This window comes from Indicator indicator (genome assembly GCF_027791375.1).
Source record: "Indicator indicator isolate 239-I01 chromosome W unlocalized genomic scaffold, UM_Iind_1.1 iindW_random_scaffold_59, whole genome shotgun sequence".
Lineage (NCBI taxonomy): Eukaryota > Metazoa > Chordata > Aves > Piciformes > Indicatoridae > Indicator > Indicator indicator.
Window position 1 is genome coordinate 263134 of NW_026539064.1, and position 17197 is coordinate 280330.

Sequence of the window (17197 nt, forward strand, 5' to 3'; positions counted from 1 at the left end):
TTAAGGAGTTACGTTTATTCGAGTACTTATCTGGTCTGTCAGCACTAACCACAGTCCTGGTGATACTTCAAACCACCTGTTTCGTGCTGGCACCAGCTTTACTCTCTCTGTAGAATCACGTTAGTCTCTCCAGGATCAGAGGTTACTGTTCATTCCCGAATTAGTCCTTTCACTCGTGAAACGTGTCCACCCTTTTTCTGCAGTTCGAACGACGGTACCTGTTATTAATAAAACAAGAGAAAGGTCCCTTCCAAAGGGGAATATGATTAATTTCATTATTTGTCCTGATTTGTCCTGATGTGAGTGGTATAGAGGTCCAGGGCCAGTGGGATAGGCCCATAGGCCCTCCACAAACATAAGTTACTTAAATTAAAAGCCTCACTTGCAAATTTTGCCAACAAAATAAACTCATTACCCCCAAAGGGGTTATGTGGATAAACATGAGAAGGAGGTAGCTTCCCTCTCTCTATACAAAAAGGCTGGCATTAACATCGAGAAGCCCAGCGTGACCCACACATTTTTCTGTGGCTGCTTCTGAATCTGCAAAGCTGCTACTGCAGTCAGCATTCAGAGGATGATAAAAGCACTGGTCAAACCCATCTTGCTGAGACCCAGCATAGTCCAGAACCTGTTGAGACACAAACATATCCTCTACCCCAGGTTATTAATTCACAGAAATCAGACCACTGACCTGTTTGTAGATTCCAAACTTTTACTTTGGCACCTGAAGGTGCTGCATTCGTGGTGGTCAGGGAGTTGGAATGGTGTATCATTGGGACCTCCTGAAAATCATCAGAGGGATAAGAGAGATGCAAAAAAACTTTTAAAACATACATAGTTATCTGATGTGATACTCCAGCAATAAAAGGCTCGCTGTCAATGGCAAATGACATCTTCAGCAGTTTCTCCTGTATGAACAGTAGCAATGATGACTGCAGAAAATGTATCAATAGTTACATGAACAAATTTTAAACTGCCAAATTCAGCAATATGAGTGACATCTGTTTGCCAGACCTGAAGAGCTTGCAACCCCTCTAGGGTTGGTCCCATAATAGCGAGGGATGTGCTGGACTAGACAGATAAAACTGGCACTTCAGGGCACGATAGCCTTGATAAAAAATTGGTGGGGCCCTTAACATGCAAAATATAACAAGGGGAATGTCACTTTTAGACTTTAGTCCACAACAGCTTTAAAATCCCAAAAAGTCTTTCCTGAATAACCATTTGACATTATCATTTAACTATAACCTTCTAGTGAGTCAACCTGTAAATCCACAATGAACATATTCCCTAATTACACGACATTAAGGCATTGAGATATTTAGCCTCAAATAGGAGGTTTACTCGGGGGACACTCATGTGATCCACATCAGATCTGTTAATTTTCAGATTCATGGGCATTGCTGTTTGTCCCATCCTTTGAGTCGGGTACTTTACCATGCTGGCATCAGGAATAAAATCCTTATCTTAAAACCTTTATAAACACAAAGACCAAAACAACATTCTATAACGTTTCTAAAACAAACTGTTAAATCCTACTAATACCAAAAAAAAAAAAAAAATCCTAATAACTTAAAGAACTCTGTGAAAATTAAACCATCAAGGTAATGTACAGGAAAAGAACAAAAAAATGGTATATCATATAAAGCGCGCTTTTCAAAATGAAAATTTCTTTACAGAGCTCTTTTTTTAAAAGAGTCGGCACACTCGAAAAAGAAAGGTTCGAACCAAAAAAAAACTTAACCTACAAACTTATAAAACAATTTACACCTACTTATTCCTTAGCATACCTTATCAATTACTAAATACTTACAAACAATTCTTATTACCTATAACTTAATATTCTTACACATTTGTCTTATACTTGTTAATCATTATCGTTAGTGCAAAAATGCAATGACTACAAACATCAAAAGAATGTGTCCCAAATTTCATACAATCAAAAATAATACCAAAAACACTACCCATATCAAGTTTACTTTCACAAAATGCTATAATACCTTTCTTTTCAAATTTAGCACTGTTACTTTAAATCTTGCAGGTTGCAGCTGCCTGCAAGCATGGGAGAGAGAACAGAGAGTAAAAGGGGAATGAAAGGGGGTGAGAAGATGCGGAGCAGGAAAAAGTTCTTGTCCCACCATTTGCAAGCTGTCATTAAGCTATCAATCACTAGCTTAAGGCCCCCTTTTTATTGCCGTAATAGCAAATGGTAACTTCTTTCCTCTGAACCCTGTCACTCTGTTTCTACTCCTAGCGTTTTCTGACTTTCCCTTATGGCAGTTACAAGCAACTTAGCTTTAGCCTTTTGTTTCTCCTCGTCTCTTCTTACATATACCTTCTGAGCCTCTCGTAATAAATCTTCGAACCCACTTCGAATCCTCGATCTTCCCCAACTTCTTTCTAATATCTCCCCATGATTTCTCTACAAACTGCGTTCTGAGAAGTGTCACTCCAGCTGCAGAATTGGGGTCTATTCCCTGTGTCGGTGTGAGCTGAAATTCCCCCCCCCCCAACAATAACCAGGCCAGCCCAGTCTGGAAGCAAATGAAAAGCTGTATTTACAAGCAGATGAAATGCAATGAATATGTACAAATATACAAAATTCACAACACTTACAAATATATACAATCAACAGAAAAGCACAACCGAGCTCCCTTTGCTTCCCCCCCAAGGGGACCCTCCCAAAGGGGCCTCCCTCTCCCAGGAGCTTCCCCCCCAGACCCCCCTGGACAGAGAAGCAGAGTTAGTTAAGCAGAAAGTTGTTAACTTAGCTGCCAAGGTCAGTGTGTGTTATCTTCAGCCAGAAGAGAAGAAGAAACAGCAGCCAGACAGCCCAGCAACTGCCCCCACTGCCGAACGCAGAATGTGCAGAATGCCTACTTTGTTTTGGGTAATAGTTCTTAAACATTTCTATCTAGCCAATGGAAGTGTTTAGAACAATCGTTATTTTGCTTTCTTACACCCAATAGTGACTTATTTACATTCTTTCACTTTCTCTGTTCTGAACTTTGCAAGGAAAAATTAAAAAGACAGTTTCAAACCATCACATTCCCGAATACATTTGCAAACTTTTCTTCAATCTTTCCATCCATTCAGTGGGAGACTCGTCCTTCCTCTGTTGTTCAGTGAACGCTTTATCAATATTTTTTCCCCTGGGTACAGCTTCTTTAATTCCTTGTATTAATATAGTCCTCAGGTCACTCATATTCTGCCTCCCCTGAGGTTGTTGATGGTCCCACCCAGGATCTTGATTAGGCCACTTCTGATCTCCTGGTGGTCCCCCTTGGTTTTGTCTCTCCTATATCCTCATTCTGGCCTGTCTGATCAAAATTCTTTCCTCTGCGGTAAATAGAATACTCAAAATTGCTTGCACCTCTCTCCAGGTATATGTATTAGGACCCAAAAATTGATCCAATCTCTCAGCTACACCTAAAGGATCATCCAACAAAGCACCCATCTCTTTCCTGAAATTACACACATCTGATGTATTAAGAGGTACAGTCACAAATCCTATTCCTCCCTGGGCACCCCCCATAGGCTCCTCCCTAAGTGGATGTAATCCTACACTGCTTTCTACTTGTTCATCCCTAGCCCTGCTTCTTGTTCGAGCGGATGAGTGAGGAGGGGTCTGCTGAGGAGCTGTCGGATTTGGGAGACCTCGACCTCGACCCCTGCCCTAATAATAAGGAGGTAGTAGGTTATCCTAGGGTTCCCATCTTTCCTTTTCCCTGTCTTTATCCTTTTCCTTGTCTTTATCCTTATATTCAGATTTTAATGCTAATATTGAAACAGGGGAAGGACATGAGGCCCTAACCCAAATAGCAGCATATTCACTCTCTGATTAAAAGAATTTTTAGAGTTCACATAAAAGTTCAGTGCTTTTCCTTTGATTTCCCTTTTAACAGCCTGCATTCCCTCCCAAACTGTACCATCAAACCGAGTGGGCTTTCCAGAGGGTAAAGGGGTAGAAGCTTTCCTCCTTCCTGTTCTAAAGATTTACTCTTCTTTTGTCCCATTTTCTTAATTATAATTATCAATTTGTCTTCTGGTTACTGCAAATATTCATGCAAGTGAAAATTTCATTAATTCCCACCCGCGAATGCATTTCATAACTACCCATAAAACTCATGCAAGCAGGAGAATCCCAACCCCTGCCTGCGGAATACTCTTAAGCACCTAAGCTTAAGCTTCGGTCTTTCACAGACCAGTAACCAAGGTTACCAAGGGTCACGACCCTGGCAAATGGCTCAGAAGCCACAACTAAAAGATTCCAAAACCACGATCGCTTCGGAACTCAAGTGGGTAGTCAAAATCAAAAACAACCGTAGTAACCACCATCTCCTACCCGGGCGGAACACGGTTTCTTATCTGAAACCCACACATTCTGAGGCAGAGCCAGCACCGCTTTTATCTTTGGTCTGTCTGGTCAGAAGTCAGTTTGAGCTTTTTGAAAACAGCTCTTTGCGATCTTTTAAAACAAGTTCCTTGAACTTCACTCCTAACTAACCTTTTGACACAAATCACATATTCTTATGAATATGAACAACAATATTAATAACAATATTCATAACAATCCCATTAGACAGGTATCTGCCATAAAACTTAGGTAAAGTAACTTTCCCTCTTTTCGCATCCTCTGCTCTGGCTTGTGCTTCTGCTGGGTTTTGCTGACCTTGGCTGTGCTTTGTTTTGGCTAGATACTAACAATCAACCCTCTGCTCTTTCTCTTGTCCCTTGTGTATAGGGGGGTAGGGGGAAGGGGGCAGGGAGTGGGGAAGCTATTAGCAGCTCCTCTGGTTTGTCCAGGGGGGTTCTTGTGCTGTTTATAAATTGTAAATACCTGTAAATATTGTAAATATTGTATATTTTGTACATATTCATTGCATTTCATTTTAGATTGTAGTTTTGCTTGTAAATATAACTTCATTAGCTTCCAACTAAGCTGATCTGGCAATTTTATGTTGGGGGGAATTTTCAACCCACCACAACAGTTTATTTACATGCAACATACACAAATTCTTTAAGATTGCCAGTGATAAACACATGGTCTTAGTCTACAATGGGAGAGATGCTCTATTGCCCCAAAAGGGGCAAAAGAATAATGCTCACACAAGTGGATTGGATAGTAATGGAAAGTTTAAATGGAAAAGCAATTAATATTCTACTAAAACTACAAAGCATAGTGGTGAGCATATCCCAAAGCATACAGAGTTCCCTTATACCACACCCAAAAGCCCAACACTTCCCTTCTCCCCACCTGGGGTGCACCCAAAAGCCCCAGGGCTCGCTCTTCCCCCCCTCCCCCCACTGCTAGGCTGGTCTCAGGCTGGCCAGGTCTGAGACTGCCCCCCCTCTCCTTCTTATCCTGGGATTAGGCCTAAACAGGCCAAAGAGCTCTGCAATACTCCCCCACCATTACCCGATATGAAAAGCATCTCCCATGGGATCAGAGGAGGAAGAAAGAGAAAGACAATGACTTTGCAATCAGATTTATAAGGAAGCAGGATTTATGGGCAGAAATACACTATTTCCTGTGTTCACCCACTGGGCTGGATACTGGAGGTGTACTCTGCGGCTTTGGTTTAGGAGGCACCCAGCCTAAGCTGCCACATACACTAAACTACAGAATTGTTATATATCTCCAAACTATGATTGCAGTCTTTCAGGGGTGCACTCAGCATAGATGAGGTCACAAATCTTATCCAAAAGGCTTCCCTTTTAGAGAGTGTAAGGGTGTGTGATAGGGAAAAAACACATTGATCCACACTGACACATTGTCTCCATCCAGCCTTCCTGCCTGCTCTGGTCACTATGTATTTATCAGCAACTTTGAGCTCGGTATTTTTCCCCCCATTATCTTATGCTTCTAACAGTGGTCTAGTTGTGCTAACCTCTGCTGTTGATGGGGCATAGCATATGCTGCCCTGCATCTGGTGTGAATGGGCTATATTGTGATTCTTGCTGGGCTTTCATCTAGCAAGTGACATTTGAGGTTTATCCTGGAGCCTGGTTGAGTTGAGCTGCTGTGTTGGAGCTCATGTGAGCAGTAGCCTGAAACAGGGTTTAAAAATGCTGCTGTGAAAACTGAGAAGCAGTATTTTGTTTCATACCTTCAATACCATGGTTCAAACTTGCCAAACTTCATAGAGCTGTATTTGAAAACCTGTTTTGGATCAAAACTTAATTTAGGCTTTTAGTAGAGGCCAGTCAAATCCCTGCTATACTTTTCAGATATCCTAGCGAAGTGTCAGTCTGCTAGGACTACTGCTTGAATAGTTTGAGGAACTAAAGGCCTTTCAAAAATGTTCCTGTTGGTGCAGCTCTGTCACTTTATCACATCTTCCTCTGAGAGGTTTGGCAGGCTTCATTTGGGTCCACTTCAAACCAGGAATGCTACTTCTCTTTCTTGCTATAAACAATGGCTTCAGCTGATGCCTTCAGCTTGGAAGGCCCTTTTCTAACGAGCTGCTGCTAAATGCCCAGTCTGAAATAAGCATGCTTCAAATGTCATGGTGAAAACAGCATTGATGGCTTAGTAATAAATGGATAAACCCCACACACACACAAACTTCAGTGTAAAAACAGTTAGTAATTAGCTTTAATTACTGGATGCTTGGGAGGATTGCCCTGTTACCAAATAATATGGCAAAGAAACTCCCTAAGACCAATGAGGTGTTACAGAGCAGGCATTTCTTTATTGATCTCGACACCAGACACCTAGGGGATCATTCCACCTAAGTGGACCTAAGCCAGTAAAATTCAGAGAATATATGGTTAACTCACATACTTAATCATCCTTTTTCTAAGAAGTTATTAGCATATTCATATTAGTTCTAGGAATTTGTTACATATGTAAATCTCTTACATGCATGCTCATTGTGTACTGTGGGGGTCCTCTGGTGGTTGTTCAGGGTCTTCATCTCCCCCTACCCTTATGGCCTTTAGCTGAACTTCCTCCTTGTGCATGCTCTCTAGGCTGCCTGATATGGTTGATGAGACAAGTTGGCCACAGAGTCAGCCTAAACCATCTTACTCTTCTTTCTAAAGCCCACAATTACAGTTTCTTATTGTTTACACAGTTAATGATGATCAGTTCATACAATAGATACGTTCTATAAAGACTCCATATTCCCAAATGTTCCTAAGTTAGTACAAATGGATACATTCTATGAGGAATACAGATTTCTAAATGTTCCAAGGTTAGTATGGTATCAGCCTGAAACTCAGGTGTGTCGGTGTGAGCTGAAATTCCCCCCCCCCACCGACAATAACCAGGCTAGCTCAGTCTGGAAGCAAATGAAAAGCTGTATTTACAAGCAGATGAAATGCAATGAATATGTACAAATATACAAAATTCACAACACTTAAAAATATATACAATCAACAGAAAAGCACAACCAACCTCCCTTTGCTTCCCCCCAAGGGGACCCTCCCAAAGGGGCCTCCCTCTCCCAGGAGCTTCCCCCCCAGACCCCCTGTACAGAGAAGCAGAGTTTCGTTAGAGCAGAAAGTTGTTAACTTAGCTGCCAAGGTCAGTGTGTGTTATCTTCAGCCAGAAGAGAAGAAGAAACAGCAGCCAGACAGCCCAGCAACTGCCCCCACTGCCGAACGCAGAATGTGCAGAATGCCTACTTTGTTTTGGGTAATAGTTCTTAAACATTTCTATCTATCCAATGGAAGTGTTTAGAACAATCGTTATTTTGCTTTCTTACACCCAATAGTGACTTATTTACATTCTTTCACTTTCTCTGTTCTGAACTTTGCAAGGAAAAATTAAAAAGACAGTTTCAAACCATCACAGTCCACCCCTTCTAAACAATTCCATTGGCTGCTACTATCATTTATCTAATCTAAAATAATATCTACAACACTAGGTGAATAAAGATCATAGTCCATTCCGCTATCTCAGATGTAGATGATTCAAAAGAGTCAAATCACAGGAAAAACAGCAAACAGCTTGTTTCCTCGCAGATGGAGCGAAGAAAGGAACAGGGACTCTCAGGTGACTCAGGGCTCTCAGGGTTCGTGCACCGTAGATCTCATGGACTCTCCTCTTGGGCGCGATGCTGTATCTGCGCAACACTCTGAATTTAACCTCTCTCAGCCAAAGTTAGATTTCTTTGTGGAATACACTGAATTTCACCATTTTCTTGCATCACCCAATAGGTGTGACCAGGACCTTCAGCAGAAACCACCCCTCGGACAGGTTTGGCCTCTCCTGAAGGAGAAAATACCCAAACCGTTTTGCCTAACAGATTCTTTTCTCTGATAACAGGAACTCTATCACCTTCCTCCTTTCGCAACAAATCTGATTGGGCAGGTCCAGCTCGATTCACTGAACCTCTACTATTCACCAACCAGGTTGCTTGTGCTAAATGTTTCTCCCAGTTTTTCAAAGATCCACCCCCCATGGCTTTGAGAGTGGTTTTCAGCAAACCGTTGTAGCGTTCGATCTTCCCTGCAGCTGGTGCATAGTAGGGAATGTGGAATATCCACTCGATGCCGTGCTCTTTGGCCCAGTTTTTTACAAGATTGTTCTTGAAATGAGTTCCATTGTCTGACTCAATCCTCTCTGGAGTTCCGTGTCTCCACAGGATTTGTCTTTCCAGACCAAGAATGGTGTTACGTGCAGTTGCATGAGGAACTGGATAAGTTTCCAGCCATCCAGTGCTTGCCTCTACCATAGTCAGCACATACTGCTTACCAGATCGAGAACGAGGTAGAGTGATGTAGTCAATCTGCCAGGCTTCACCATACTTGTACTTGGACCATCGGTCACCGTACCACAAGGGCTTGATCCGCTTTGCCTGCTTAATAGCAGCACAAATGTCACAGTCATGGATGACTTGTGTGATAGCATCCATGGAAATGTCAATGGATCTGTCACGAGCCCATCGGTAGGTTGCATCTCTGCCTTGATGTCCTGACGAGTCATGGGCCCACCGAGCTAAGAACAGCTCACCTCGGTGTTTCCAGTCAAGATCAGGATCAGGATCAGAGTTTGTGTCCACCTGGGAAACTCTTGCAGCTAGATCTGCCTGATGGTTGTGTTGTTGTTCCTCAGTAGCTTTGCTCTTAGGAATGTGAGCATCGATGTGTCTCACTTTCACTGGGATTCTCTCAATGCGAGCAGCAATGTCTTGCCACAGATCTGCAGCCCAGATTGGCTTTCCTTTCCTCTGCCAGCCATTCTTTTTCCAGTCTTTCAGCCAACCCCACAAGGCATTGGCTACCATCCACGAGTCGGTGTAGAGATAAAGCTTTGGCCATCTCTCACGTTCAGCTACGTTAAGAGCTAGCTGGACAGCTTTTACCTCTGCAAATTGACTGGATTCTCCTTCTCCATCTCTCGCTTCTGCAACTCTGCGCGTTGGACTCCACACTGCAGATTTCCATCTCCGCTTGTTCCCAACAAGACGACAGGAACCGTCTGTGAACAAAGCATATCTCTTTTCATCATCAGACAGATCACTGTAAGGAGGAGCTTCCTCAGCACGAGTTACTCTCTCCTCTGGAGGTTTTGCACAGCTTGTGCCTTCTGGCCAGTTTGTGATCACCTCCACCAAACCAGGCCTTTTGAGATTTCCCATTCGAGCTCTCTGTGTTATCAGAGCCATCCACTTAGACCAGGTAGCATCTGTTGCATGATGTGGTGAAGAACCTTTGCCTTTGAACATCCAATTCAGAACTGGCAATCTAGGAGCTAGAAGAAGTTGTGACTCAGTTCCAATCACTTCAGAAGCAGCTTTCACTCCTTCATAAGCAGCTAAAATCTCTTTCTCTGTTGGAGTGTAGTTTGCCTCTGAGCCTCTGTAGCCACGACCCCAGAAACCAAGAGGACGTCCTCGTGTCTCCCCTGGAGCTCTTTGCCATAAGCACCAGGTTGGACCATTGTCACTCGCGGCCGTGTACAGAATGTTCTTAATGTCTGGACCAGTTCGGACAGGTCCCAGACCCATCGCTTGGACTACCTCTCGCTTGATCTGGTCAAAGGCTGCTTGTTGCTCAGGACCCCACTGGAAACTGTTTCTCTTTCGAGTCACATCATATAGAGGTTTCACAATCTGACTGTATCCAGGAATGTGCAGTCTCCAAAATCCCACTATGCCTAAGAAACGCAGAGTTTCTTTCTTGTTGGTGGGATTTGCCATGGTGGAGACTCTGTTTATCACATCCATTGGGATGTGACGGCGACCATCTTGCCACCGCACTCCCAGAAACTGGATTTCTCTGGCAGGTCCTTTCACCTTGTCTCGCTTGATAGCGAAACCAGCTTGCAAGAGAATGTCAATGATTTTGTTACCTTTCTCGAAGACTTCTTCAGCAGTCTCACCCCAGACGATGATGTCATCGATGAACTGAATGTGTTCTGGAGCTCCACCTTTCTCCAAAGCATCATGGATCACTGCATGGCAGATGGTTGAACTGTGAATCCACCCCTGGGGCAAACGATTGAATGTGTACTGAATGCCTCTCCAGGTGAAAGCAAACTGAGGCCTGCATTCCTCTGCTATGGGAATAGAGAAGAAAGCATTAGCAATGTCTATGGTAGCATACCATTTGGCCTGCTTGGATTCCAGCTCATATTGGAGTTCCATCATGTCTGGTACAGCTGCACTCATGGGTGGAGTTACTTCATTCAAGGCACGGAAATCAACTGTCAGACGCCACTCTCCATTCTGCTTTCGCACAGGCCAGATTGGACTGTTGAAAGGTGAATGATTTTGCTGATGACCTTCTGACTCTCCAACTGACGAATCAAGTTTTGAATGGGCACCAAAGAGTCACGGTTGGTTCTGTATTGTCTGTGATGCACAGTTTGAGAAGCAACCGGCAGCTTTACATCCTCTATCTCATGTTGTCCCACAACTGCAGATTCATCTGAAAGCTCAGGTCTAATAGACAACTTCAATTTTCCTCCATCAATTTCTACAGTTGCTATTCCAAAAGCCCATTTGTAACCCTTAGGGTCTTTAAAACGCCCTTCTCTCAGAAAGTCAATTCCCAAAATACAAGGTGCATTAGGACCTGTTACAACAGTATGTTTCTTCCACTGCTTCCCAGTTAAACTTATGTCCCAAGGGGACCCTCCCAAAGGGGCCTCCCTCTCCCAGGAGCTTCCCCCCCAGACCCCCCTGGACAGAAGCAGAGTTTAGTTAGAGCAGAAAGTTGTTAACTTAGCTGCCAAGGTCAGTGTGTGTTATCTTCAGCCAGAAGAGAAGAAGAAACAGCAGCCAGACAGCCCAGCAACTGCCCCCACTGCCGAACGCAGAATGTGCAGAATGCCTACTTTGTTTTGGGTAATAGTTCTTAAACATTTCTATCTATCCAATGGAAGTGTTTAGAACAATCGTTATTTTGCTTTCTTACACCCAATAGTGACTTATTTACATTCTTTCACTTTCTCTGTTCTGAACTTTGCAAGGAAAAATTAAAAAGACAGTTTCAAACCATCACACTCAGGGACATCCTGAAATCAATCATCCGACTGTCTTCTTACTTGAGTTTTGGACTTGGCACCAAATTTTGCATGTAGCCAAGGATCATGTTCCTCTTTAAAGCTCTATTCCAGTTACATGGGAGTTTAATCTACAAAGACAACTTTGAGACCTACAGATTACTGTAGATCAATACTGCAAATGTTGATTCTGAATCCAAACATTTTCATGCAGGAAGCAAGTGGGAAATGGTTACCAAAATGGTATGTACAAAATGAGTATTGGAAAGGACATCTCCCAGACCTAGTATGGAAGATGAAAAATTTGCTCTAGAAACAACTAAAGTTAGGAGGAAATCGAACCCAAAACTTGATGGAGTTTTGTTTAGGCTTACACTTCATATGCTCCAGCTCTCAGCATTGTATTTTGTGTTTACAGCAGTATTTCTTGAAGCTGAGGGAATCTAAAGCTGTTTGCAGACTGTTTTGGAAACAACATTGAAGCAACGAAGATGAGGCACCGAGATAATGTCATAGTTATGGTTATTAATTTGAATTATGAAATATTAATAATAATAATTTATTAATATAAAATTATTAATAACCTTTTAGCAGTATATATATGCAGATTCTAGTGTATGATGGTGGATATATTCTCCATAAACTGGTACAGTTTAACAATTTTGAACCAAATTAGAAAAATACAAAACAGTTATTCAGTAAGAACCAAGGCTGTAATTCTGCCACTTGTCCACAAGGTGGTGACTCGACAAGCACCTGGCAGCTGCAGGCACATACAATTTTAAAGGAACCTTTCAGATACTTAAATCAATTTTTCATCATGAATTATAACTCTGGGCATTCTGGGAGCGGCTGCATTATAAACCACAGATTACAATACAATGCGAGCTAAAGCGTGGGGATTTTAAACAGAACCAAAACTGGTGTTAAACATGTGAACACTGAAAAGAGAGACAGTTTTGCTTGCTAAGATGGTTGCTACGCTGAGTTGCTACCGAGGCTGGCTGCTGCTGACCCCTCAGTGGGGCTGCGGCTAGCTGGCTCCCAGGGGCGGTCCCCTCCAGACACGGTGGAGGCAGCTTTCTCCTGCTGCTGTGGGGGTGTGACGTGGACTGGTTTACCTGGAACAAGCCCTCAGGTACTTCCCAGTGTTGGTGGTCCTGTGGATTCTGCAGGACACTGAGAAAGGAGGGGGGGGGAGCGGGCAGTTCCCCTCCTGGAGCAGCTGGAGAGCGTGGGGGCGGCTGCATAGAGTGACGTGACCTTCCCCCTGGCTCAGCTCAGAAATGAGCTCTTGGCAACTGCTTTCCCATTTCTAAGGTTACGGGGTAGTCCTTTGTGAAGCTGTCCGGGGCACTCACAGGTGGTCCCGGCAGGGCACAGACAGTGTTCTGAATCACCCTGGCACTTAGCTCTCAGGTGTGGAGTAGGCGGGCGGCAACTCCTTCTCCCACTGCCTAGCAGCTGGCACACAGAAGCGGCTGGGAGTGGTTCTTGCTTTTGTGAGCGGCACACAGAGGGCTTTGGCTTACAGGTCTGCAGCTTCATGCACGCAGCAGACAGAACTGCCAAAAGGGATTCAGGCAAGTTCTTCCACGTTGGTGAGGCTTACCAACAGGGCTCAGTCCCTTCAGGGCGTGGTGGCAGCTTCTTCCTACTGGTGGGACTGGGGTACAACACAAAGCTGGCTGTAGTTGCAGCACAGCTTATGCGAAGGACTCTTTGCTGGTTTCCAGGTAAACTGAGGCACGACGGCATTTCCCAGGTAGCAAGGCTTCTCTCCGGACTGCAGACAAAGGCAGAACATGTACATGAAGGCAGAGCATGTGCCAGAAACGAGCAAAAGAGCACAAAAGAGCAAAAGGGCAAAAGAGCGAGTTGTTTACAATTTGGGTAATATTTATAATTTGCTGGAGGCTTGGATTTAGCCAGTAGTCAAACTTGGTAAACACCTCATTAGCCTATAACAAAGCATATGGCCATAATATGCCTATATTTGGAAGAAGCACAAGAATAGCACAAGCATCCCACAAGATGGGTGCATGCTCTGTTTACCCAAAAAAAGGCAGGTTGGGTTGTTTACCCCAACTTGTTGATGCCTGACCCTTTGTTTACTCACCTCTGGGCTGAGTAACCACTCCAGAAAGGAGGGGGAAGAGGGGTTTGAGCAAAACAAGTTTTGACAATATTTGGAGCATAATTCTGGGCATAGGCACCCTTTACCACAGATAACTCCAAATGAAACTGAGAATCAAGGTCTTAAGGTTTGAAATTTTGTCAGGAGGGGAAAAAAGAAAAAAATATATTCAGTCTAAAGAAGATGAAATAAGGTGGCAGTTTACAGAATCTGCTGGTGGGACCAGATGGAGAGGCTGGGGCTGATGTTCCAGTTCTGAGCAATGAGACTTGAGCAACTTGTATGTTTTCCACATCTCAAATTTACTTGGTTCATCTAGTTGAATTTTCATAAAACTGCATTCAAGACTTGGTTGGGGGTTTTTTGACATAAGATCTCAGTCCTAATAGAAGTATAGGCTATTTCCTATTGGCAGATGAATACCCTATCCTCCTTGTTTATATATTTCAAAAATGTATGTGTGAAAAGGCTCTCCCACTGACTACAGTGATCCCTTGTGCTGATATCATTAGGCCTCATGACACCTTTACCTTTCCAGATTCTGTAATGCTGCACTGCCATGCTTGAATTCCCAAACATGTAACATTGATTGTTGCAAGAGGGAAATTTCTCATATTCTTGCTTCCCTCTATATCTTTATATTGTCAAATATCTGCTTGCCCACATCTGCTTACCTGATCACATAAGGAAATTCCCCAAGTGTAGTGATGACCTCCAGCCACCAGGACTGCATTCTCCCAGGAGACGGTTAAAGGAGAAACCAGGAAAACGAATAGAAATTATGAATAAAACCAGAACAGGTTGTGAACATAATCTAACATTAGTAACGTTAACTTCACCTTAAAATGGTATTAAAATATTTCTAGATTGCACAAGCCTGTTGAGTCCTAAAAAGGAAACTGCCTTGTTATGGAAAACTGTTCCAGTAACATAAATGGGTGCTTGGGTATTCAGCAGTTCTAGGTGCTATGTTGTTGGTTTTCGTTGTGTTCTTGACAAAAACAACCTGTTAAATTAGCACACCTGGCAGGGTTAGTAAGGTGCTGAAATCTGGATACTGATCACAAGCCTCCACTGTTGAAGCAGAATCTTGTTTGGCTATAAAACAAATGCCCTTCAGGTGAGCTGTTGGTATCTGTAGCTGTGATCACTGGCTTGGGCTCAAAGGCAGGGATGCCAGTGAGCAGTGCTACTTTGTGTTTTGACTCCTGTGCATTAAGCAGTGTTGGAGGGTTATCAGGATGTATCTGAGACCAGGTGCAAGAGGAACTGACAGCCTGCAGTCTTGAACAGAACTGATCTGTGGCTTCTGCTTTTGTTCCTGTCATCAACCTGTGCCTTGGATCAGGGTGACAAGGGACAGTGGGAGTGTTGCTCATCAGCTGAGGCTGTGCCACCTGAAGGTGTGGGGCTGCCTCTGGGAACTTGCAAGAGGCAGCAAGCCAGTGGGACCTGGAGAGGCCAATATCTGTTGGCCAGCCTTGGGCCCCATCTGTACCTTCACCCCATCCTGCAGTAAGGCATGGGAACCTCCATGAGTCCCTGGAGTTAACTTCAGTGGAGAATATCAGCTGTGGTGAATACTGCTACAGCACACCTACAAGTAAATCATATCAGAGTGCTGTTGCTTATGGAGAATTGGTTTTACAGGCTTCTTAAAGTGTTTATAATTGGTAGGCATTATGGAGCTTTGAATTTATATTCAAGGTATAACACTGGTGAGTAGAACAGATTTGAGGATTATGTGGCTGTATGGTTTCAATATGCCGCCAAAATATTCTTTCTCTTTCATGCTGGAAGAAATTTTCAGTGAAACCTTCAGAATGCCTATTCTGCTTTTTCACTTGACATTTCAAACAACTGTGTCCTAGGGGAGCACTATAAACCTGCCCCACACCATCTGTTCAACCTCCTTCTCTCCTGGAAGCAGCATTGTTTTGACATCTGAGCAAGACACCCTACTTTGGGTGTCTTGTGACTGAAGCTCACTTATATCACTGTCACAGTACTTGCTATCAGGAGACTAGTTTTATAAGACTTTATTTTTTTGCTTGCTTCACTACATTCTTTAAACCTCTTGACTTAAGATTGTTTTGCACCAATTTGCAGACTAATCCCATTTAACAAGGGAGACTTGAATGTAGAAGTAGAGTAGACCCAGGAAGACTTGCATGTACTTTTACTGGTACTTGGGGTGTCCATATCAACAAGGTTAAACTGCTCAAAACATAGTGTTGGAGTTGAGTCATCAGACCTCTGCCTCAATCTAGGCTATTCTCAACTTTTGTTTCTCTCTTGCAGAATGGAGATGTATGTATTTCAATTCTTCACCCACCTGTAGATGATCCACAAAGTGGAGAGTTGCCATCTGAGAGGTGGAACCCTACTCAAAATGTCAGGTAACAGTATGAATCTGTGATGTACAGTGATGACCTCGAAGGTCTGTCATCTCTATACAAGACTGAGGCCTGTGTTGGGAAAGGTTTGGAAGGGATTTTAAGACTTCAGAGGCTTTAGGTCTTGAATTGGGTGGGAACCATACTTATCAAGCTGTCTGAAGTGCTGTCCCCCCAATGCTGGGCTAACAATGTAGAGACTTCTGCCCTATTCACAGGGATCCATGCTCTTAAAGCAAATTATCTCAAACACTCTAGTCTTTCCCAGTTCATGTTATCTTTCATTTAAGTTTTTCAAACTTCTCCAAGATATCACTAGTAGAAAAGAACTTTTTTTATATATATATTTGGGCCCAGTAAGAGTAACCATGCATAATCCTACCTACTGTTTGCCTTCCAATATTTCTGTCTCCTGTCCTGCAGTGTGGTATCTTAGGCTAGCTGGGTAGTTTTCTTCCTGCCAAAAAAACCTGAAGGATCGGTAAGTACCAGAGGCATTCGAGGCTAACCTGTCTATTTTTTTGAAACTTCAACTTATTTTCATTCTCATTACAAGACACTGCAAATAAAGAACTGATAAAATTCATATCAAGTAGCAGCTCACTGACCTGTGCAGCTGGAGTAGTAAGTGACATAGTGGAAAACCCTTGAAGTAAGATATTTTAGCATATTGTGAGATTTATGCTTGCTTTCAGAGTGATTTATTAGATGTCAGTTCCCCAACTTGAAATCTGTTATTTTTTGGTAAAATCCAGCTAGGGATCTTGGCACACCTGGGGGAGTGCAATGATTTGAAAAGGGTTCTCTGAGAGTTTGACTCAGCTTTCATCTAATTTGGCTTAATGAAATTAATTTGAAAAGAACCTTTGTCAAAGTAGAGATCTAGCAAGGGAGAGAGATTTATTGGATTCTTGATCTTTGGAATAGAATTGTAACATGCTCTGCAAAGTGCTGGGCTAGAGCTAATGTGGCAGGAGATTAGGAACTGTAAGAGTCAGCAAATTATAACTGATGTCTCTCCTGGAGCATGTTACTTCAAGGTTTAAAAGAGAAATGGTGCCTTTTAGCTGTGTGAAGTTGTGAAGAGTTGGGAATCTGACTTTCTGAGCTTGAGGTAAACTTTATCCAACCCATCTGTACCAGGTACAAGTGAATATGAAGCAATTTCTCAAAGTTCTAGTTCAGATTTTTTTTAAATAAAACAGC

General features: G+C 43.0%; 1 protein-coding gene across 1 annotated transcript in view; it reads left to right on the plus strand.

The window, feature by feature from the left end:
* LOC128979902 (ubiquitin-conjugating enzyme E2 R2) overlaps positions 1-17197 on the plus strand; it is a 222663-nt gene that overhangs the window by 189938 nt on the left and 15528 nt on the right. The window contains exon 3 of the mRNA XM_054398299.1: positions 15897-15994. Within this exon, the coding sequence (XP_054254274.1) occupies positions 15897-15994 (98 nt within the window). The remainder of the gene's footprint in view (positions 1-15896; positions 15995-17197) is intronic.